At 41.8% G+C, this 24,873-nt stretch overlaps 1 protein-coding gene across 1 annotated transcript in view; it reads left to right on the forward strand.

Moving 5' to 3' along the window:
* Positions 1-24,873, forward strand: part of CFAP74 (cilia and flagella associated protein 74) — a 111,914-nt gene that overhangs the window by 14,470 nt on the left and 72,571 nt on the right. The window contains exons 6-14 of the mRNA XM_069078375.1: positions 1,466-1,639; positions 5,358-5,468; positions 6,393-6,495; positions 7,677-7,834; positions 10,388-10,607; positions 11,838-11,987; positions 17,060-17,233; positions 18,908-19,026; positions 24,152-24,218. Of these exons, the coding sequence (XP_068934476.1) occupies positions 1,466-1,639; positions 5,358-5,468; positions 6,393-6,495; positions 7,677-7,834; positions 10,388-10,607; positions 11,838-11,987; positions 17,060-17,233; positions 18,908-19,026; positions 24,152-24,218 (1,276 nt within the window). The remainder of the gene's footprint in view (positions 1-1,465; positions 1,640-5,357; positions 5,469-6,392; positions 6,496-7,676; positions 7,835-10,387; positions 10,608-11,837; positions 11,988-17,059; positions 17,234-18,907; positions 19,027-24,151; positions 24,219-24,873) is intronic.

A 24,873-nucleotide genomic window follows, 5' to 3' on the forward strand; every position in this document is an offset into this window, starting at 1 on the left:
CTCTCTCTCTCTCTCTCTCTCTCTCTCTCTCTCTCTCTCTCTCTCCTTTTAGATTTATTCTAGGAGGCTTACCCTTTTCTGGGGCAGGAGGAGTCAATAGACCTAATCCAAGAGAGTTAAACTCTCGAGGGTTTGAGCTGATTTCATTTGCCAAATCCTTAATTTTATGCAAAACACTTTGAAATGTTTAAAGCACTAAACCATAGCAGCAGACACTACTTTCATTGTTGTTATTACATCTCCATTAAAGCTCTATCTACACCTTGGGGACCCTTGAAGGCTGTGATGACAGAGTATGAGTGCTGGGTGGTATCACCGAGCTGGACAGGTTTTTTTGATTTTGTTTTAGGTTTCAACATTCACTTCTATAAGTTTTCAATTTTCTCTCCCTCCTTCCTCCCCAAGATGGTATGCAATCTGATTTAGGCTCTACACATACATTCTCATTAAACATATTTTCACATTAGTAGTGTTATACAGAAGAATCAGAATGAATAGGGGAACCATGAGAAAGAAAAAAAAAGAAAAGAAAATAGTCTTCTATGCTCTGCATTCAGACTCCATAGTTCTTTCTCTGTATGTAGATGGCATTTTCCATCGTGAGCCCTTTGGAATTGTTTTAGTATCTTGCATTGCTGAGAAGGGCTAAGTCTCTCAAAGTCAGTCATCACACACTGTGGCTGTTACTGTGTACAGTGTTCTCCTGGTTCTGCTCATTTCACTCAGCATCAGTTCATATAAGTCTTTCCAGGTTTTTCTGAAGTCTGCCTGCTCATCATTTCTTATAGCACAATAGTATTCCATTACATTCATATGCCACAACTTGTTCAGCCATTCCCCAATTCATAGGCATCCCCTCAACTTCCAATTCTTGGCCACCACAAAAAGAGTTGCTATAAACATTTTTGTACATGTGGGTCCTTTTCCCATTTTTATGATCTCTTTGGGATACAGCCCTAGAAGTGGTATTGCTGGGTCAAAGGGTATATACTTTTTTATAGCCCTTTGGGCATAGTTCCAAATTGCTCTGCTGGACAGGTTTTAAGAGCAGGTCTGGTGACAGACTGTATGCTTGTGACCCAGAGACCAGCCAGGCAGAGTTGATAGATACTCTTCTCCAGTCTCATTGAAGGGGGATGGGTATTTCTGCCCTCTCCTCTCTTGAAGGTCCTCTTCTGAAGTGATAGAAGAACAGGACTTTGGATCAGTGGCCCACCCTGAGGGAATCCTGGAGTCTCAGTTTGAATCCTGATGCTGCCACCTGGGCATCTGTTTCCTCATCAGTAAAATACATGGGGTTGCACTAGATCATCTCCAAAGTCACTTTCCAACTCTAAATGGATGAATCTGTGGTCTATTCTCATTGTTATTACAATTATCTTGAAGTGGATATAGCTGGGTGAGCTGATACTGGCTTCTTTACTCAGAGGAATGACACATACTTTTAAAAAATTTTATTTTAAAGGGAAAACATGTGGCACATTGAAATTGAGGAGGGAAAATTCAGAATTCTCCGGGAGAATCTTAAAGTAGAAGAAGAAAAATTAGCGCAGTTTCTCCAAGGACAAACAGAAGAGAGACTTATTCAGGCAAAGATGGCGGCTGTCAGGATTGAACACAATAAAAACTTCCAACTCCAGTAAGTGATGGTGCTTAATAATGGCTGTCTGGATGGTTCATCTAGCCAATGATGGCCCTCTCCCTCTGCTGAGAAGGGAGTGTGGTGTGGTAGAAAGAGCCTTGGCCTCAGGGGCCCTGGGTTTGAGTCCTGACTCAGCTCTATGATGTTGGGCAGGTGTTTTCACCTCTCAGCCTCAGTTTCCCTATTTGTCAAATGGGAATTATAGGGTCTACATGACTTACTTCAGTGTTATTTTTGTGAAGAAAGCACTTTGTACTTGTAATGGAGCTTTGTCAACTCAAGCTGTTATTGTCCCCACCTGGACCGTCCCTTCACTCTCTGGGTGACTCCCTTCTGTGTGTTGCTGGGTCAAGCTCACATCCTGTTCTGAGGGTGTAGGGAGAGGGGAAGGGTCCACACAAGCTGTCCCCACTGCTTCCAACCCAGGGCTAGGAAATCCCACCTGGGAAAGCCTGGGCCATCGATCCTGCCTTCAAGCAAAATGATCAATTTGCCCATGTTAACGCTTAGATCACAAAGTCTGATAAAGCAGAATTAGAACCAAGTGGAAATGCTGTTTACTCAATCTGTGGCAACTCTGAATTTGAAATACTCTCTAGGTTTTGCTGTCCTTACAAATACCAGAGAGAAAGCTAATTAGTTGGGTGTTTTTGTTTGTTTTATGTTTGTTTGGTTTTTTTGCAACAACATGTTATTTAAAATAAACATTTTAAATAGTAATTTTTTCCCAGTTTTTAGAAATTAGTTCAAACCTTATGGAGAAGTTAGTTATTTTCATTCATTCAGTAAACATTTATTAAGTGACTACTATAAGCCAGGCACTACACTAAACTCTGGGAATATAAAAAGAGGCAAAAGACAGTCCCTGCCCTCAAAGCGCTCACAGTCTAATGGTTAAGAGAACATGCAAACAAATCTATACAAGGCAAACTGCATACAGCATAAATAAGAAATAATTAACAGAGGGAAGGCCCTGGAATTAAGAAGCGTTGGGGAAGGCTTTTTGTAGAAGGTAGGATTTTAGTTAGGACTTAAAAGAAATCAGTCAAGGAAGTAATTAAAGTTATTTGTAACTTAGAACTTATTTTTCCTCATGGAAACAAAGACAGCCTAATAATACAGTGAAAAAACTAGGGTCAGGAGAGTCCTGGGTTCTTAGCTTTCTGACCATGGAAAGTCACTTAATCTCTGATGATATTCTTTCTCCATTGAGTGATTGTGGGGAATATACTTTATAAGTCTTCAAGAGCTACAGAAATGTAAGCCATTGTGATTCTTTGACTTTAGTCATATAGAAAGGATGGGAAAGAAGCATGGTACAATGGTAAGGTTTGGGCTTGGAAGTTAGGAGGCCTGGGTTCAAACCCTGACACCGTCACTGACAACCAACATGGCTATGGGCAAGTCACTTAATCTATCTAAGCCTCAAAGCCTCAGTTGTATAATGAGGGGTTGAACTCAATGGCTTCTAAGGTCCCTTCTGTCCCTAGAGCTAGGATCCCAAATATGGCCCAGATACTCCTCTAGACCCTAAAGACAATGTATAACACTGATTCTGGGAAATGTCAGGAACTCCTCTCTTTTCCCTCCCATCCTCACCTCCCTCTTCATCCTTGGAAACAGGATTGAGGGTTCTCTTTTCCCACCTACCAAACAGTAGAAAAACTGGGCTCCCTACCTCCATGCCCCTTAGTAGTGATGATGCCTGGAGCAGGGGCTCTGGCCAGGAAGAGATAGAGGGTAATAGGAGTGATAAGGGACAGAAATTGGAATTCAACAGGGTCAGTGGGTTGAGAGTTGGGGAGGCAGAACACTAAGGCTTCCTACCGGCACCAACCTCTAAAAGCAGCATTTTTTTTTTATTATGACCCAGTTCCCTGTCACCTCCTTTCTTTTATTTCATTCCTCACACATGTATTAATGTGTGACAGGCATTTTGCTAGGCATTGGTGATACAAAGACAAAAAAAAAAAGCAGCCCTGCCCTCAGGGAGTTTACATGCCGATACAGAGGAAACAACATATACATAGACAAGTAAATACAAAGTAATTTTTCAGAGTGGGAGAAATGATAACTCAGCAAAGTCAGAAAAGGACCCTCAGTATCGTCAGCCTGTGTGTGTCCCTGTTTATTGGGACCATCTACTGGTTCTACTGTTTCTGGCTGTGGTCTCTCCCTTCCGCAATTCACCATGGCACAGAATGCATTCTTGTAACGAATCCACTGATCTCTTTTTCATAGTTTTCTAAGGATTTTTACTATAGGAAGCATTGGAAAACCAATATAAACACTCTCTCGATTTTTTCTTTTTTACTTCGACCCTAGAAAGAAACACCCAAGTCTGTTAGTCAAAGACTTCAGGAAAGAAACTTGGACATTTTCCAGAATATCAGGGAGAAGAGACAGTATGGGAGTCAGGAATGTTGCCTAGGGTGCCAGAGAATTAAGGACAGGAGAGAGAAAAGTAGCTTCAGGAAATTATGTCCCTTTCTCTCTCTTCCTGTGCTAGATATTGTCGGGTAAGGTGAGAACAGGAATCAGAGTTGGGACAATGGAGTTTAGGCATTGGGGGGGGGAGCACTTGGGGGTGATGAGGGTCATTCCTGTGACCCCCCTCAGCTAAATCAGCTCCTTTCTCTTCATACGTCATTCAAGTCTACCAAAGTTGGAGAAATGTCCAAAGTCTGATTTCTTCTTCCTCCCCCCCTACCCAAACCTCAGCTATTTTACTTGGGACAATGATTTTTTTGGAAAGAGTCTTGTATTTGTGGATCCGTTGCATGAGTTTTTATAATACTGGGAAGATGGAGATGTACTGTTTAGAAACAATCTGCCAGAATTTGTCTTGAAGCAGATTTTACTATTTAAATAACACGAGCAGAAAACATTTTGAATATCCTCACTTGAAAGGCCAACTTTATAATGACATCACGTGTGTTGTGTCTTCTAAGCCTATAGCTCCATTTCTGTGGAAATGAATTCCCGTGGGATCTAGAGCCTGTTAAGTATATCAATGCCTACCTCATCTCAGAGATTTTTACTTTCTACATCCATGCCTGAAAGACAGCTTGGCGTAAGGGATAGAGAACCTGCCTTGATTCTCTGCTGCCTCATCTCCATTGCCCGGGCAACTCTCTCAGATGAAAACTTGTAAAGGAGGTGCCAACCTGCATTGGTGAAAGAAATTTCCACATTTGGGAGTTCTCTGTAATGATGAAATAAATCCCAGCTCTAGTCCCTAAAAATTCATAGGAGACAGAATTCAAGAAAGGAAATGGCCTTCAGATCAATCAATAAGCATTTATTAAACACCTTCTATATGCCAGGCATTGTGTTAAGTACTGAGGATATAAAAAGAGGCAAAAAATCATTTCTGCCCTCAAAGAACTTAAATCTAATGGGGGAGAGAAAAAGATATGGATATAGATATATACACACATATGTGTATATATACAATTATATGCAAGGTGGAATAAATAGAAAAGACATACAAAATAAATAGAAAATAATTAGCAGAGGGAAGGCACTGAAATTAAGAGGGGTCGGGGAAGGGTACCTAAGCTTCAATTCAACAAACATTTATTATGCACCACTGTGTATAAGACCCAAAAGGAAGCTGGTGATACAAAGGCAAAAAAGGGAAAAGACGCTTGTATATTTTGGCCATCTTGAATCTGAAAAGTGATATGTGTTTGCCTTGGTTCTTCTTCACCAGGAAAGCAATGGAAAGGGAAAAGACCTATGAACTCCACCGTCAAAAAGTGATCCGTGAGGCCAAGAAGAATCACAGGATAGCAGTCCAGTTCCTAAGAACCACCTTGGCAAAGTATTCCTTGTGTTTTTCCCTTCTTTGGTCCTTTCTTTTCATAATCCTGTCCAGAAAACCCAAAGGTTCCCTGAACTTTCGAACAAACTCTATTGCCAGTGTTGGAAATGGCTCAAGTTTTATTTAGTAGCAGTAAACAATTGGCAGGCTCAGTGCATAGAACCCAGAGGCAAGGAGAGCTGCGTTCAAATCCAGCCTCAGGGAGACCCTGGACAAGTTGCTTTTCAAACCTCAGGATGCTACAAAAATGTTCGCTATTAGTTATTCTTCTCTGGGACTTGGATACACTTTCTGGGGATGGAATTATAAATTTTGCTCATCTCTACCGAAGTGGCAAATATTGTTTCCCTATATAAAGAGAACACACGATAACATTCATTAAGTGCTGACTGTGTGCCATACATTATGTTAATCAGTGTGAATACAAAGATGGGAAATGATACCATCCTTCCCCCTGAGGAGTTTATGGTCATATAGGGAGATAGGGAGGTAACATGAGAATAGATAAATGTAATACAAGGTCAGGTGTGGCATTGGCCAAAGAGGGACCCAGAGAAAGTGCTCTGGGAAAATGTGAGAAAGGAAAAAAAACAATAAGGGTTCAGTGGTTCATCCACTGGCTGAATTTTTTTTTTAAATATGGCTCTGCTGAAACTGACCATTATCTCTTCTCCCCTCCTCCACCTCCTACCATTGACTTTTTTTTTTGCTTTTTGAAGGGCAATTGGGATTAAGTGACTTGCCCAAGGTCACACAGCTAGTTTTTGTGTTAAGTGTCTGAGGCCAGATTTGAACTCAGTTACTCCTGACTCCGGGGCCAGTGCTCTACTCACTGTGCAACCTAGACACCCCATACTGTTGACTTTTCGCATGCTTACTGTTATATCACTATCCTGGTTGCTTAAAAATGCTTCTTTCTGATAGGGTTCGCAAGAAAGAAGCCAAGGAAGAAAAGAAATCACAAGAATATATGAAAAGAAGAATGGATGCTGTGATAGCCCTGAAGAATAGCATCACCGCAAATCGGGTACCATGCCCTCAACCAGCACATGCAATTCTTTCCTCTCCTAGTCATAAAGTGCATGGTTTTCTTCTGGAAGGGACTTCTCTGCCCAGGATATGACGGTTTCTTAAGATAATGTCAGAATCACAAAAAACCTTGTCAAAACAATTAGTTAGATGACATTAGGGATAGGACAGGATCCGTGATTCCACTGGGAACTCCCAAGTGAGGCAACTCACTCTACCAACATAGATTGGTATCTTCTCTATGATTATTAGTCTGAGAAGTGAAGGGACTTACCCAAGGTCACACAGGATGTGTCAATGCTGGGACTTGAACTCAAATCTTCCCAACTTCTAGACAAACTTTCTATCCACTAAATCATATAACTTAATTGTTTCACTGTGTCTAGGAATTTCTTGTTCTAGACTTGTGTCTAGAAATTCACGGGTCCAAATTTGTGTCAATTTTAGAAATCCACCGTTTTGATTAAAAACAGACTGGGAATTTGCTTATCCCAGTGCAATCCCAGCATCCTTCGAAAATATGAGAAAGTTCCTAATGGCCCTGAGTTCAGCTTGAGCTCTTACTGTGGTGTCAGACACCAAGGTCACATCCTGAAATCCAGACCAACTCCATTCTTTACAAGTATCATGTCATCCCCAGATAACACCAGTTGATCAGTCAGCAAAAAAAAAGCAGTCATATGATCACATAGACCAAGCAAGCAGTTAAGTTTTTCAGTGTGTCATGGCTGGATTTGAGTGATAATAGGAAATGAGGAAGGTTTGATGAGGAAGAGTCAGAAGATCATCTTGATGTCAGGACATTGGAGACTATTGAAAAACAATCAGGTGGCCCAGAGGTCAAGTTCATAGAGCTCAGATGAAGGAAGGAAGAGCAGAAAGATATAACATAGGTCCAGGGAAGAAAGAGACCATGCCTTGAACCATCTGCTGAAGCAGCGGTTTAGGCAGACAGGTATCAGGTTCACAGTCTGGAACATAAGGTGCCAGGATTCTGGTCAAGGAGCCTGGGGAACTTAAGACCATCAGAGCCCTGATGTAAAGGTTCTGTGCAGAAGGGACTTGGGGATCCAGACCAATGAGTCTAGGTAACAGGAGGTTCAGCTCCAAACAAGGAGGAACAGGTATCCTTTTGGTCAAAAATTGTACATGCTAACAATGTGTTTCTCTGTTTCCTAGGACACCCAACAGAAACTTAGGGCCTGGGACAGAGCCAAGGCTCACTTGATTAAAAAGAAGGAAGAAGCTGAGAAGGAGGCCATAGCAGCCCAGGGAGGGGATGCTGTTAAGCAGACTTTACACGAAAAACTAAATATGGAGCTAGAAATCCAGAGACAGTAAGGATGTGGCCCCAGAAGTCAAACCTTCCTACCACAAAGGGAACATGAGGGACAAAATATAGCGGAGACAGCTCAGCAAGACGTGGTCCCAAAGATGAGAACCCAGTGCTTTTAGTTCAGAATTTGGGCTTGATAAGATGAGTCAGGACTCTATATGGCTTTTCAATCTTGGAGTACGGTTTTCTATCGCTGGATGGGGCTACCCTTCTGGCCTGCTTAACTCGGTGGTGTGCAGATATGTCTGTAACCTCCCCTACCTGCTACACTCAGGAACAGAGTAGAGCACAGTCCCTCTCCTGTCCCTTAGCTAGGGGTTTGGGAATTTGACTTCTCTTCTTCCATAATGAGGAATCTCAGATTTGCATCTTACTTTCAGTAGCCCTGATGATTTTAACAGTATGGGCATTCCTTCCCTACCTCAGAGCAAATGACAACCTTTCTCTGTCTCTCTCAGGACTTGGTCTTTGTGAGTTACTATGGTCAAAGGCCATTTACCACCTAGTGACTAACTTTCTGGCTATGAACCTCTCTGAAGGGGCCAATACTCATGATCTTTCTCTCCTTCTTTCTTTCTTTTTTCCCCTTCTTTCCTTCCTTCCTTCCTTCTTTCTTTTTTCTTTCTTCTTTTCTTCCTTCCTTCCTTCCTTCCTTCCTTCCTTCCTTCCTTCCTTCCTTCCTTCCTTCCTTCCTTTCTTTCTTTCTTTCTTTCTTTCTTTCTTTCTTTCTTTCTTTCTTTCTTTCTTTCTTTCTTTCTTTCTTTCTTTCTTTCTTTCTTTCTTTTTCTTTCTTATTGGGGAATGGAGGAGTCAATCAGAGTTAAGTGACTCACCCAGGGTCACACAGCTAGCAAGTGTTTGAGATCGAATTTGAATCAGGTCCTCCTAACTCCAGGGCTGGTGTTCTATCCACTGCACCGGTTAGCTGCCCCATTCCTAATCTTTCCAGGTGGGTAGCGCCTGCCAGAGTTGAGACTTGACTGTCATAGCTTTCAAGATCACAGGCCCACTTCTGTCCTGTGTTGAGACATCAAGTAGCATTATAATCTGGGGATAGGGGAAAGACAGGTGGTTGGGATCTATTTTGTTTTACTGCCCCACTGTAGTAAAGTTTCAGGCCCTGATGTCTCTTGGACACCAACCTTCACACCAGCGTGCATGGTTTCATGATGTTCCCAAACCCTTCTCTCTTTTGGGGTGTCCCAGATTCATGCTGGCATGAGAACCACAGGCCTTTTCTGTCCTCACATGGGCAGAATTCTCTCTCTGTGCTCCTGTCTTAATGGTATGTGATTTTAGAATCATGCTCTAAATTTGTATATAACCTCTTCTTCCTGAAGAGTAACTTTTACCTATGGACTCTCCGGTAAAAGTAGGGAAAATGGCTTAATCTTGACGAGGCAGGAGGGGGAAAGTTGTTTGCTTTTACGGAACAGAATCCCACCAATCTGGTTTCTTTTTTTTTCCTTTTTTGGAGGGAGAAGGCAAGGCATTTGGGGTTAAGTGACTTGCCCAAGGTCACAGGGCTAGTAAGTGTTAAGTGTCTGAGTCCAGTTTGAGCTCAGGTCTTCCTGACTCCAGGGCCAGAGCTCTATTCACTGCACCACCTAGCCTCCCAACCACTCCAGGTCAAATTGCAATTCTTATGTGAAGTCTGATTTGGAAGCAAGGTTGCTTTCTTCCCAACCTCAGGCTCTTTCCATTAAACTATCCTTAATGCCAAGAGCCTTGTCTTAAAGAAACCAAGCATTAAGCTCCTCACTTTCCTTCACCCCACACGTGCCCCCATTTTGGTTGTCTCATTCTCTCCACTCACACAGCTACTACCTTGATTATTATAACAGCCTCTTCACTGGGCTCCCTCCCCAGCCCAGTCCATCCCCTATACTGTGGACAGAGCCATTCTCCTTAAGCCCAGATCTGACCATGAGACTCCCTTACTCCAGTGAGTTCCTGTGATCCCTGAGATAAACTGTAAAGCCTCTGCTGAGCTTTCAAAGTCCATTACAGTCTTGGCCCAGTCTTGCCCCCTTCTACGTCTAACCTTACTGGACATTATTCTCTATCGTGTGTTCTATAATCCAGGCAACTTGGCCTTCTCTCTGTTTGTCACAAACAGCACTCCATCTCCCATCTCCTGCCTTTGCATCCGCTATCCTAATTGTCTCATATGTACTCCATCCTCGCCTCAGCCTCACAGAGACCCTCTCTTCCTTTAAGATGCAGCTTGGGTACCATCTTCTGCCTCATATCTTTCCTGATTTGCCCCACCCCCATCCCAATGTGGCTAGTGCCCTCTCAACCACCCCTCATTTATAAACACTTGCATTTATTAACTTTTTATTTTTCGCTGCATACATTTTTATATACACTTGTCTCTCCTGCTAGAACATAAACTTATTGTGAATTGGGATTATTTCATTCTTTCTACTTGTATCCCCAGTACCTTGCACAGTGCTGGGTATGCAGTAGGTGCTCAATAAATGCAAGTTTGTTGATTGTGAACCACTAAACTAGGTAAACTTTTGCTTTGGTGTCAATGTTTTTAATATAGACTCTTTGAAGAAGAACAAAAAATTCGAAAATGTGAAATTGTGAGTCGGCTTCTGAAGGAAGAGGCTGATGATGAAAAAAGGAAACAAAGACAGTTGGACCTGGAAAATGGCAAACGATGGATGATCAAAGCCAAGAAGCTTCCAAGTCTGAAGGAGAGGACTTGGCACCATTTTATGGACATGTGTGAAGAACAAAGCCAGGTTCTTAGCAGTGTGGTGGTAAGTCAAGGGACATTTGTCACGGGAATGAAAATACCACTAAGCCTGGCAAGAGCCACTTATCCTTAAGCTTCAAGTCTCACCTCTGTATCAAGAAATGAAATGTTGGAATTTATTAAATGTCCATGCTATTTCAAGCACTGTGCTAGGTGCTGGGATACAAAATCAGAAAAGTTATTCAACAAACTCCAGTTTGGTTGGCATTCAATGCCCTTCATAACCAAGTCCCCTCCCCCCTTTCCAATCTTCTAACACTTCATACTTTCTTTGATCCAGTGACACTGGTCTCTTGGCTCTTCCATGGACAAGACCCTCCATCTCTCTGCCGCCAGCATTTTCCCTGGCTTTTCCCCATTCCTGGAATGCACTTCCCTCCCCATCTCTGCCTTCTGTTTTCCTTGAAGTCCCAATGAAAACCCCAGCTTCTACAGCAAATTTTCTCCATCTCCTCAACAGCAAATACAGGGAAAGTCAAGGATATTTCCATCTCTAACCTTTCTCCCTTGTTTTTTATATCTTACTTGCTCTTCAGGAACTCCCCAAGATTATTCTGCAAGGGAAAAATGAAGTGGAAAGTTATAAAAAATGAAGAGGGGGTGAAAGAGAGGAAATCATGCGATTGACACAGGAAAAAAGAAAAGCCAGCTAGGAAGTACAGGGTTGAGCCTAGAGTCAGGAAGAGCGAGTTCAAATCTAGCCTCAGACACTAACTGTGTGGCTCTGGGAAGATTTTTTAACCAATGTCTGCCTCAGTTTCTTCAACTGTGAAATGGAGATAATAATAGCACGTACCTTCCAGGGTTATTTTGAGAATCAAATGAGACAATATTTGTAGAATACTTGGCACAGTGCCCAACACAATTAGGTTCTATAGAAATGTTTATTCCCTTCCCTTCCCTTCTCCTTCTCTATGTAACTCATACATTTTAACTTTCTCCTTGCTGTATTTAAATGTTATGTGTCATTTTAAAAACACTCAAAGAGTTATCCCTTTGTTTTTAATGGTGTGCGAATGTCAGGAATGAATGCTGGTTGGTAGTATTTGATGGCAAGAAATCAATAAAAGAATTGTGTGCAAAAAAAAAAAACCCAGCCCAGTTAAAAAAATTATATGCATTTTTAAAAGTAAAAATTTTGTCATTCCAGTGTCAAATGAAGACATGATCATTAAATAGCTCTGAGACCCCCATCCAACATGTTGTGCTGAGTGTTTTCCATCTCTGATTACAGGAGAGTCACAAACATGTTTCCATATCTGAACAAGAGTGTTCCTTGAGCCTTGGCTCCACTGATGATGAATTACTTAATAATCAGGAAGAAGAAACACTAACAGAGCCAGAAATTATGGGGCTCTGGAGTGAAAAGTATAAGCCCTACAAGGTAAGAGCTTTCACTTGTTTGTTTAAATTACATAGCTCTACAAATTAGCATCCTGGCCTTTAATTGATTCTATCTCTTCCAAATGAATTCCAAATGAATAGTTCTATAATTCAGATGTAGCTCTTTCTTGGTGCTTATCAGCAAAACCTAAATCTGGACCTGGAAAGGTCAAGAATAATAATATGAGAAAAATAATAATAAATAAAATAAATAATATAAAAAGAATAATAAATAAAAGAATAATAATCTGAGAAAAATAAGAGAGGAGGCTTTTCTGTTTTTCAATCCTCCCTACTATGTTGACAAAGGGGATTTTATGTGATGCATATAAACTGTTTACTACAAAGGCAACTAGAGGGTGTGGTGTTTAGAGTGCTGGGCCTTGGATCCAGAAGATTTGAGTTCAAATCCAGCCTCACTGACCCTTACTAGCTGTGCTGTGCAGCCATCCACTGACAGCACCAAGTTAAAAGCCACCTATTCAAGATGGCGCTAGTCAACTATGAATTTGATATATATTATCAGAATGGGAAGACCATAATGTGTACAGATTCTCTGAAAATGTGAGGATGCCTCCAGAATGGATGGAGGTTGGAACTGTGTCCTGGGTGTTATAACAGATTAGAGATGATCCCAGATGATCCCACCATGTTTGGTACCAGGAAGCAGCTGGTGCTACCCAAGATGTGCACTTTAGTGCCATGACTGTCCTCTATGATGATTTTGGACATTTGGGTGAAAAGAAGACACTTGATTTAGTAAGAAATAGATTCTGCTGGCCCAAGATGGCAGCAGATGGTAAAAGATGGGATTTGTTTCTGACGTGTCCAGTGGAAAGGGCTACCAACTCATGCGGTATACATGGAGATCATGAGGATCAACAAGACCCTGGAACTTCTGTGCATTGACTATAAGTTACATTCTAGTGGTGACTGACCATCCTGCCCAGTATATGCAGTCCTCCATAAGAACCAGGAAATAAGAAAGTCTTATAGTTTCTAAGGTGCTATAGGAAAGGTATGTCCCTAGATATGATTTCACTGCCAGGTTTCCCTGATTGAGGTAGAAGCTCTGAAAGCAAGCAACTCAAGCAGGTGTTGCCTTGGAGGATGAGAGGCAGATTGTGCTGTTCTCCTCTGAGAAAGAAGGGTATTGAAGAGCTCCAATTATATCCATCCACCTCCCTAAATATTGTTAGCCTAGAGAAATAATTTTTTGGTTCAAATCATTTTCCTGGTTGCTGTCACTTAAAGGTGAAGAGGTACCCCAACCTTACATCTGCATCCTTGACTGTTTGCCAAACACTAGTTACACAAAGACTATCACAAATAGTGAATTGAAAGTAAATCCATTCACCCAAGCAAATAACAAACAAGAATCAGAGCACATAGAGTGAATTTGCTCCGCTACTGGGAGTGAGATTATCTCAGTTGTAACCAAGAAAGAGAAGCCTTAATCTTATCCAAAAGGAAATTCCCCAAAGCCTCAGGGGAGGTCAGCTAAAAATCGGGGACATGTCTGCTTTTCCCTACATGGTTGCTTCCAAAGTCTTTTGTTTTTCTATGACTTTCTCCCCTAAAGAAAGCTTAGAACCATATGTGTCCTTTCTCAGGAGAGAAAAATAATGTCTCTCCAAAGCTTTCAGAACAATTTTCCCTATTACACAGACATGCTTCACTGAATCATCATTCTCTCCGCCAATGAGGAGAATCTTATGCAAATATTCCAGGCTTAAAGCTGGAGTTACAAGTGTTTTTTTGGAGGGGGGAAGGCAAGGCAATTGGGGTTAAGTGACTTGCCCAAATCACACTGCTAGTTAAGTGTCAAGTGTCTAAGGCAGATTTGAACTCAGGTCCTCCTGACTTCAGGGCCAGTGCACTATTCACTGTGCCACCTAGCTGGCCCTTACAAGTATTTTCATACAGAGGTTCGTTGGTAGTGACCACCTTGAATATAAAGCTAGGAGTGGCATCAGTGGCCAAAGGGAATTTGACCCAAATTCCAGGCATTTTTACAAGCTTTTCCCCATACCTGCAATTCTCTTCATCCTCCTCTCTATCTCCTGGCTTCCCTAGCTTCCTTCAGCTCCCATCTAAAATTTTCCTTCTACAAGAAGTCTTTGCCAATTCCTGTTCTTTTTTCTCTAAGATCATTTCTTATTTATCCTGTAGAGATTTTATTTGCACATAGTGTTTTGTATGTTGTCTACCCCATTAGACTGTGAGCTGCGTGACAGTGGGGACTGTCTTTTGTCTTTCTGTGGGTCCGCAATGCTTAACACATGTGCTTGGCACATAGTAAGCACTTAACAAATGCCTTTTGACTTGACTTTTTTTGGGGGGGGGGGGGGGGGCATTAGTCCCTTCTCTCTCTACAATCTGTTTCTTGTAGATGACTCCCAAATCTACGCATCTTACGCTTATCCTTCTCTACTGAGTTTCGTTACATCACCAGCTACTTGCAAGATATCTTCTGGACATCTTGTGGGCATGTCAGAATGAATCTGGTCAAAATGGCAATCATTATCTTCCCCTTGAAATCCAGTCCTCTTCCTCACTTCTCTATTTGTGTCAAGATCAACACTCTCCTTCCACTCATCCACATATATCCAAGCTCTGAGCTAGCCTCAGTCTAACTCTCATTCATCCCTCATATGACCAGTCAATTGCCTAGTCTTCCTACCAACATTACATTTCCTTCTCTTCACCACCACTGAAGTTTAGTCACTCCTCACCTCTTACCTAGCATAGAAGCCTTCTAAATTATCTCCCCACGTCTAGCCTCTCCTCTTTCCAATCCATCCTCTCAACAGTCACCAAACTGAGATTCCTGAAGCACAGGTCCAACCATGACAGCCCCTGCCCACAATGGCTCTCTTTTGTCTCTAGGTGAAATGTAGACTTCTTTTTGACATTGGAAGCCTTCACAATCAAGCAATGTGACATTAATTATACATGCAAAATCATGCAAACCATATTTCCATATTAGGATGGCTTCAATTGTTAGGAAGTTTTCTTTATGTTAAGTAAGTCATAAATTGTCTTCCTTGCTGTTCTCCATACACAGTATGGAGAGTAATACAGAATCTACCACCGCTGTTTCTTTGTCTGCCATCACTCAATTGCACCTATTGGGGTCCCTAAGTTCCCTTAAAAGTTCACCTCAAATGCTTTAACCTTCAGGAAGCCCCTCTTGACCAACCTTTCCCCTAATTTGATTTGCATACAGGGTGTCCCAAAAGTCTTAATGCCATTTAAAGCTATTAAAACTATTGTATTTACTAATTTATGTACATGTTATTCCCCACCTCCCCACCCCCAACCCAGCAGGATGTAAGCTTCTTGAGGTCAGAGACTGGGTTTTTTTTTCCTCCTGGATCTCTAATGTCTAGGGAAGTGCTTGGTGCATAATAGGGACTTAATAAATGCTTATTGAATTTTAAAATTCCAAATTATTTTCCACAGTGGTTGGACTAATTCACAGCCCACCAGTAGTAAGCCATCTTATTGAATTTTTCAGTCTATAACCACCTGTACCAGTTTGATGGATGTGAGCTTATGAGTCTTATTTGCATTTCTCTGATTAGTAGCAATTTCAATCTGTGGTTTTTGATAGCTTGTCTTTCTTCATTTCAGAATCATTTATTCATGTCCTTTGATGACTTACCTATTATGGAATGGCTTTTAATCATAGATTTGTGTCAATATCCCATAATTCTGGATGTCAGACTTTTACCAGAGATGTTTTATGCAGAGATTTTTTCCCTATTCTGATTTTATTCTAACTATGATTATTTTATAAAAGTTTATTTTTTGTAATTAAAGTAATCTGTTTTGTGTTTTATAATATTTTAATATTTTATAATATTTTCTTTATTTTGTTAGTTATAAATTCATCTCTCATCCACAGCTGCAATAGCTAAGGTCTTCCATTCTCCTGTAACTTTTTAGTCATGTGACATCTTTGGTTTCTTTATTTGGAATTCATTGTGCTCTGTGGTATAAAATGCTAGTCTAAACCCATTTTCCTCATAACTGTTATAGAAAATTTTCCCCAAAGTTCTTGTTAAGAGTTCTTTATTCAGTGCTTTCTGTTCTTGTGTTTATCAAAGTCTAGACAACCACATGCTTTTCCTTCTAAGTCTTGCTTATCTTATTCAGATGCTGTAACAGCCAAAATACTGATGTATTGTGAGAGGCAGGCATAACATCCAGAAAAAAGGAGGCAATAAACCTGCTATACTCTGCTCTGGCTGGACCACATTGGGAGTATTGTGTTTATTCTAGGAGTCAGTGATAAACTGGAGACTGTTCAGAGGGCAACCAGGATGGCAATGAACCTATACTTCAAGTCATATGTGGAGAGAGTTGTTGTTTGTCCTTGGTTTTGTTTTGCTTTTTGCTTTCTGGAGGGCAATTGGGGTTAAGTGACTTGCCCAAGGTCACATGGCTAGTTTTTGTGTTAAGTGTCCAAGGTCAAATTTGAACTCAGGTCCTCCTGACTCCAGGGCCGGTACTCTATTCACTGCACCACCTAGCATCCCCTCAAAATTTTTTTGAAATAAATGAACTACCTTAGGAGCACATTGGATGCCCCTTTGCATTAAGGAAGGTTTTAGATGACAGGTTGATAGGTGTCTTGTGAGGGAATTGTGGTTCAAATAGAGCTTAGACTAAATAATTCTGAAATTCTGTAACCCCCAAAAAAGAGATATGATGTACCCGTGTCCTTTGTCTACTCTCTTCACTGGCAACTGGCACATCTTGGCTTTGTAATTTGTTAACATGTCGAGTTTTTGACCTTATATTCTTTTTTTTAATTTAAATTTATTTATTTACTTTTAGTTTTACAACATTCAGTTCCACAATCCCTTGAGTTTCAAATTTGCTCCCCTTCTTCTCCTCCCGCCTCCCCCACCATGGTGGCATGAAATCAAATTTAGGATCTCCAAATACCTTTACATTAAACATTAGTTTGACCTTTTGTTACAAAGCCTGTTTCCTGTTCCTGAAAACACATCCTGGAACAGATTTATTCTTAATACTTTAAATTTTTTTTTATTAAATTTCAAGGTGCCAAAAGATGAAGTGGAGCGCAAGCCCTTGGGTGGGACAAAGATGGAACAAGACATCTTGGCGAACACACTGGAGAAACTCAGGAGTGGGATGATCCATAAGCAAGTAGTGTCTGGGCGTGAATTTAAGGGCTGCCCCTTCTATAGCAAGCCTGATCTCATTCACTTTAAGGTGGGTTTTCATAAGGGACCTAGGAAATAAAAGCATTAAAAATTTTTATTTGCTTGGATCATCTGACATCTTCCATCTCTTGGTCTGGATCTTTAAAAAAAAAAAAAAAGACTTGTTAATGCTCTCTGATGACTATGAGAGGAAGAAATGAATAAAGCAGGTTAGCTACCATCTTTATGAAATCTTGCAATGTGTCTGATTTTTTTAAGGAACAAATCCTTTCAGAGAGGTCAGAGATTGACCATAAAGGTCAGTTAAAGAAATGGTGCCCCAGAAAAAGTTTATATCTCTCATAAAAGCCAAATTTGAACTTTCATAGTCTCTTAACAAGATGGAAAGGGGGGAGGGAGGCGCTCACTGATTCTGCTTATCTGATAGGCAGCATAAAATTGCTCCGAGAATGCCTAGGAATTTATATTCTAAAATGAAAGACAGTATATACCATGCCCCCTAAAGGGCAGGGACTACCATTATTTTGCCCTTTCTTTGAATACTGTGCTTAAGAGAAAGAATGGTGGTTGACACTTGTAGAAGGTGCTTAATTAATGCTTGTTGATGGGTTGATTCTGATATCATTGGTCAAACGAGGTTGCCTCCTATGATGGGTTATTATTTGACCTGAACACCTGATATTAGCCAATTATTAGGAGAGTTTTTGCTTAGAAATTCTGGATCAAGCAGTCCACACACTAAACACATGTAGTTTTTTCATAACAAGTATTTTCATTTGGAGCTGACCTTAATTTAGTTTCTTTCTCCCTTCCTTCCTTCTTCCCTCACTCCTTCCCTTCTTTCTTTCCTTCCTTTCTTCCCTCCCTCCTTCCTTCTTTCCTTCTTCCTTTCTCTTTCTTTCTTTCCTTTTTCCTCCCTTCCTTTCTCTTTATCTTTCATTTTTCCTTCCTTCTTCCCTTTCTTTCTTTCTTTCCCTTCCTTCCTTCCTTCCTCTTCCTTCCTTCCTTTCCTTTTTTCTTTCTTTCTTTGTTGCTTTCTTTCTTTCCTTCATCCTTCCTTCCTTTCTCTTTTCTTCCTTTTTTCTTCTTTTCTTTCTTTTTCTTTTTGTTTCCAAGGAAGGAAATAACCCAACATTCTTTTGGAAGCAGTTTAACTGATGGACTAACTTTAGGTGCCACCATCTCCAACCCCCTCCTACTACCAAGTTACAAATGAACTGCTTCTCTTCAAACACCTTTTTCACTCATTTATCACATAATAGGATTACATATGCACAAAGATAAGCCTTTATAACAAATATGAGAATGAACATCTTATCTTAAAGGTTTGTTTCAGCTCTATGTTCTTGGCGCCTAGAATAATGTCTTGAACATAGTCATAGTTTGATGATTATCTGTTCGATTTAAATTGATTGGGGAGGGGGAAGGGGAGGAACAGAATTCAGAGTAAATAAAATAAAATTGAATTTAAAAAAAAAAAGAAATTGATTTGATGATCATTATACCACACGTTGTTGAGAGGCTTGTTATTGCTATAGTTGAGCAGAGCTCTCAAGTGTATTAACAATATGAATCTCAAACAAACATGGTTAATGAAAGGAAGATGTCGCTTTGTATGTATCTGAGCTTCTCAAACAGAGATTGCTTAATTTCTTCCTTGACAAATCTGTGAAACCAATGCCACCTCCCTTTTGAAGAGTGTCTTATTCTTTGATATTTCTAGAACTTTGATGTTGGCAAAACGTATAAAAAAAAGATGACATTAATCAATGCATCTTATACTATTAACTACTGCAAGCTGGTGGGAGTAGAGGATCATCTCAAGGATTTCATTACTATCCAGTAAGTACACAGAGCTAAGAAGGATCAATTCGGAAGACCTAAATTTGGGGACTTAGCCACGTGTCTCATAGACCTGGGAATTCAGCATTTTCCCAGTGTTCTAGTTCAACTCAAATTCACTAAGTCAACTTAACGTTCATTAACTCCCACCATTAGGCGTTTAATGAACTTTGAATCAAGCCCAAAGGAAATCACAGTGTCCCAAATATATTTTCTTTTTTTTTTAAATAAAAGCATACAGAGTTTGTTACAAGGATTGGCTGAAGTCTTTGTTTGCTCCTGAATTCCTCAAAGCATTTGGATCTCCCTTACTCCCATCTACCATTCTTAGCAAAGGTGGTCCCTGGAGGAGGATACTGGCAGAGAAAGAGACAATGCCTTTTATTTCTAGGGAATGTTGTTGCCCCGGATTGCTGACCTTAGTCCCTACTGATGCTTTACAGGTTCCTTGGACTATACCTCTTTACTCCATCTTATTACCTTATATTTACATTGGTGAGCAACCCAACCTATCCAACATCACTTTTGCCTTGTCCCTAGTCATTTTAGAAGATTTAAATCTGGAAGGCCATTAAATCCAACTTCTTCAGGAAGCTGAGACTTAGACAGGTTAAGTAATTTTCCCAAAGTCACACAGATAGTAAGTATAAGAGGCAGGATTTTAATTCAGATCTGTTTGATCTGCCCAGCGCTCTATCCACTGCACAACCTAGCTAGCAGGAGTTATCCCTAGTCTCCTGCAATAACAACCATGAGTCTCTATATGTTAAGACTCACACCCCTCCCCCATCCTGGATTGTTGTGAGGTCAAATGGGTTAACATTACAAATACTAGCTATGCTGCTGATGGTGGTGGTGGTGGTGGTATGGTGGTGATGGTGATGGTGATAGTGGTGATGATGGTGATGGTGTTGGTGATGGTGGTGGTGGTGGTGATGATGGTGATGGTAATGATGATGGGGGTGGTGATGGTGGTGGTAGTGATGATGATGATACTGATGGTGGTAGTGATGGTAGTGATGATGGTGATGGTGGTGGTGATGGTGATGGTGGTGATGGTGGTAGTGATGATGATGATACTGATGGTGCTGGTGATGGTGATGATGATGGTAGTGATGGTGATGGTGATGGTGATGGTGATGGTGATGATGATGGTAGTGATGGTGATGGTGATGACGATGATGATGATGGTGGTGGTAGCTATAGTGGTGATGGTAATAGTGATGATGATGGTATTTGTTGTGATGGTGGAGGTGGTGATGATGATGGTGGTAGTGATTGTGATTATAGTGGTGGTAGTGCTGGTAATGGTGATGGTGGAACCTTCATCTGGCACTGTTTGTTGACTGACTGATCTGCCACCATATCTGAAATACTAATATTAGTTACTCCTCTGATTTAAGACACCGAGACTCCTCATTAAAAATATAATCTGGGAGGGAGCCATTATCACCTCCTAATACCTAATACCTTAGCATACATTAAGGTATAGTACTTTAGCTCCCCAGATGCTGAGGGGACACAGCTCAAGTCAGTTTAGATGCTGGAAGGGGATGAACTCCCATAATTCTTTCTTTAGGATCCTTATCACTTCTTTCTTTGTGTTCTTACACTTTATGGCAATGTTCTCCCCCTGACATGACTATGCTCTCCTTGAGGGTGCACCCACATGGTGGCTCACCTATATTTGTATTTCTTTTACTAAATAAATAGCATACTGTTCAGCAAGTGTTTTCCACAGGGGAGCTGGTACTGCAGGGGAGACACCTGGACATCATAAAGGTCTTCAGTATCACAGATAGAAAAGGGTCATGAGAAGAGAAAGGCTCCCAACTGAGGGTAAGAAGGCTGGTGTCATACTTCTGCCTAAAGCCATCCCTGATTAAGGTAACAGATTACTGACAAATCTGAAATAGTGACCTTTGTTGGTGACAAGATCCAAATTTAGAATTTAGAGATTAGGTGGATCCATCCCAAATCTCAGAGGCCTTTCAACAGGCTATTCAGAAGACCCCAGTGTGATGTCAGTGAATTAACATTCTAGGCTGTCCACTCAGATCACTAAGTCACATTTTCCATTAACTGGTTTTATTCTTCAAAGATTCTATCTCAGAGTTGATGCTGTCTGCCATTTTGCCAAGCCAAGATGCACTCTGAAATCTTGGCAGCTCCATCCACTAGGAAGCTGCGGTGCTAATCTCCTACCAGCCCCTACCACAGCCTGCTGGAATCTAAACAATTCTGTATGGAGCCAGCTACTACCCATTGTCTAAAGCTCCATCTCTGGCAACTCCTGGCCTCGTGAATTTCCCTTCACATTCCAAGTCCTATTTTGAGCCTTGTCCTTTGTACTTGAGAATGTTGCTGTTATCCTCCAAGCATATAAATGAGGCAGGAAATGCTATGACAAGGTCAGTGGGCTCTGCCCTTCCTCTCCAGTCCTCTAAGAAAAAGAGTGTGACCACATCCTTCCTCTGGGTCATCGGGTCCTGATCACAATGTGCACTCCCCACCCCATCCCAACCAGGATGCCAAACTCGCCAAATGAAGAGAAATCTCTTGAGAATCCAGTCAAAGCTTTTGTTGGATCTGAGAGAATATTGGGGCAGAGCTATCTATGCCTGGGTGATGGAGAATCACCACCAGCCACCATCAGCAACACACTTCAAGGCTGTACAAATACCAGCCATTTATTAGGAAATCTTATTGTTTGTCCTTCATTCTAGAAGAGGCCCATGACATCAGGAAGGTCATGTCATGTCTTGCAAGTGAATTGGATTTAAGTGAGGCAGGGCTGTGCAAAGTCATCAGCCTCACTTTCTCCTCTGGAGCCATCTGGGTCTAGTGGCCAAATACAGAGCAGGATGACTGGAGATGGCCCTGGATGCAGTCATGACCTTTTTAAGCTAAGGTCTTTCCCAGGTCTTTGTTTGATTGAAGCAATGCCCATACAATGATTAAGGCTAGGTAAGAAATGAGGCAAAGAATGGCCTCTTATACCTAGTCCAAAAAAAAAAAAACAAAACCAACCAATCTGTGAGGGAAAGATCCTCAGGGTTTCTGACCCAAACAGAAACAATTGCTATTTAGATTCACTCTGAATCATTGGGACCCAAACAATGATCCTGTGAGCTTGGGCTGGTACCTTGTGATCTTGTCACCAACAAAGGTCACTATTTCAGATTTGTCAGTAATCTGTTGCCTTAATCAGGGATGGCTTTAGGCAGAAGTATGACACCAGTCTTATTACCCCCATGCAGCTCCCCTACAGTTCCAGCTCCCCTGTGGAAAACACTTGCTGAACACTATGTTAGCTATTTAGTCAAAGGGACACAGACACAGGTGAACCATCATGTGTGTTCACCCACAAGGAGAGCACAATCATGTCAGGGGCAGGGGGAACATAGAACATTGCCATAAAGTGCAAAAACATGAAGAAGGAGGTGATAGTTGTGGTTTGGCCTTTGTTCTCAAAGATGATGCCATGACTTGCAAGTGAATTGGATTTAAATTAGGGAGGGCTGTGCAAAGTCAACAGCCTCCCTTTCTCCTCCAGAGCCATCTGGGTCCAGTGGCCAGATATAGATCAGGACAAATGGAGAGGATCCTAAAGAAAGAACTATGGGAGTTCATCCCCCTTCCAGCATCTAAACTGACTTGAGCTGTGTCCCCTCAGCGTCTGGGGAGCTAACGTACTACATCTGAATGTGTACTGAGATATAAAGTGTTAAGAAGTGGTAATGGCTTTCTCCCAGGTTATAGTTGGGTTTTTTTTTAAATGAGGGGTGTCAATGTCTTCAGCCGGAGGAGTAATTGATATTAGTATTTCAGATACTGTGGCAGGTCAACCAGCCAACAGTGTCAGCTGAAGGCTATATTATCACCACCATCACCAGCTCCAGCACCACCACCGTGCACCACCACCATCATAATCACCATCACCACCACATTACTACCACCATCACCACCATCATAATCACCACCACTACCATGGCTCCCAAACCACAGAGCTGGAAGCTACCCTGCCCTTGCCAAGTCCTGCTTGGAAGGTGTCAGTCCTGATTCCAGGGTAAGGGGGACGGTGGGCTGCCCTAGTTCAGAGGTATCAGGCCTGGTGCCAGGGTGAGGGCCTCATCGGGCTGCCCTCATGCCCTTCCTTTAGCCCTACCTCCCTTGCAGAGAGCTCACCTCTGATGGGCTGGCCAAATTGTTCAAACGAAAAACATATACTTGCCAAAAAGACTATTTTATGGAGAGCTCACAAAGGGCAAGCATTCACACAGTGGTCAGAAGAAGCAATACAGGGACACTCTCAAAGTCTCTCTCAAGAACTTTGGAATTGATTGTGTGATATGGGAGACATTTGCATAGGACCACTCAGCATGGAGTGCCCACATTAGAGAAGGTGCTGTGCTCCATGAGCAAAGCAGAATCGAAACAGCTCAAAAGAAAAGCGAAACTTGCAGATTTAGAGAATCCACTCCAAATGTCCACCTGGACTATTTGTGCCCGACTTGTGGTAGAGCATTCTGAGCTCATCTTGGTCTGATCAGTCACAGTCAGACACACTGATTCTAGCATAGTGATGTCATTTTGGTCCTCTTTGAGAATGAAGGACAACAGTCAACCAACCAACCTCCCGTGGGCCTCTCCATTCAAAGCACATGCTCTTTTCTCTGGGACCTTCCCTTCACCCTGCCAAGTGGACAGAACACCTGTCCTGATGCTAGGAAGAAGTGAGTTCAAATCTGGCCTTAGACACTTATTGGCTGTGTGACCCTAAGCAAGTCACTTAACCTTGTTTGCCTCCGTTTCCTCCCTTGTGAAATGAGCTAGAGGAGGAAATGGCAAACCAGCCCAGAATCTTTGCCAAGAAAACCCCAAATGGGGTCATGAAGAGTCGGACACGACTGAAACATGACCAGACAACAACAAATTGTGTTCAGCACTGACTGGTTCATCTACTTCCTCCCCAAAGCCCCTTTTGGTCCCAGCAGTGAACTTTGGCAGCTGGGATATTTCTGCCCCAAAGCTCTAAAAAAGACAGTCTGTTTCTCTCCTTATTTTGTTTTTTTAGTCTGTTTCTTTATTGATCTAATGAAGCACTCTGCTATTGTACTTGCAGCTTCGATCCTCCAGGCCCAATGTCAGCTGGAATTTCATGTGAGGTCCTCATCACCTTTAAGCCGATGGTAAGTGTTTTTGATCCAAGGACCGCATGGAAGCAATGGGGTTGGGTTAAGCCTACTAAAGTCATTCCTCAGATTGCCACTGTCTTGTGTCTTGATTTCTGCTGAAAGAAACAAAATCATATTGACTCATTGTTATGGTTAGTGATGGGTGAAGAAGAAGGGAGACCCAGACAAGGAGATGAGCTTCAGCGTCCCATTATCAGACTGACCCGTCTTCTTCCAGGGTTGCAAATGTGGAAGAACGTGGGAATGAATAGCTGGCCAGGGCTCTTGAGAAGCTTGCAAAGGCTCAGTTGTGATGGTCTGAGTTTGCTAATCCCATATCCCTTAGTGGTGATTCTGGGAGATGTGCTCCTGGGGAAGGCAGTCCCGGGCTCATGTGGTGGGTGAGTGTGCTGACCCCCTAGCAGGTGCTTTGCTGCACCATAGGAATTACAGGGCCATAGATCCAGAGTGGGAAGGGACCTCAGAGGCTTTTGAATCCAACCTTTTCTTTCTACAGATGAGAAAACTGAGGCCTAAGGGAAAGAAAGATGAAAAGGAAGGAGAGAAGAAAGAAGGGAAAGAAGGAAGGAAGGAAGGAGGGAGCGAGGGAGGAACGGAGGCAGGGAAGGAAGGAAGGAAGGAAGGAAGGAAGGAAGGAAGGAAGGAAGGA

This window comes from Petaurus breviceps, unplaced genomic scaffold (assembly GCF_028583685.1).
Source record: "Petaurus breviceps papuanus isolate PSGF00001 unplaced genomic scaffold, PetGlider_PUasm1.0 91041, whole genome shotgun sequence".
NCBI lineage: Eukaryota > Metazoa > Chordata > Mammalia > Diprotodontia > Petauridae > Petaurus > Petaurus breviceps.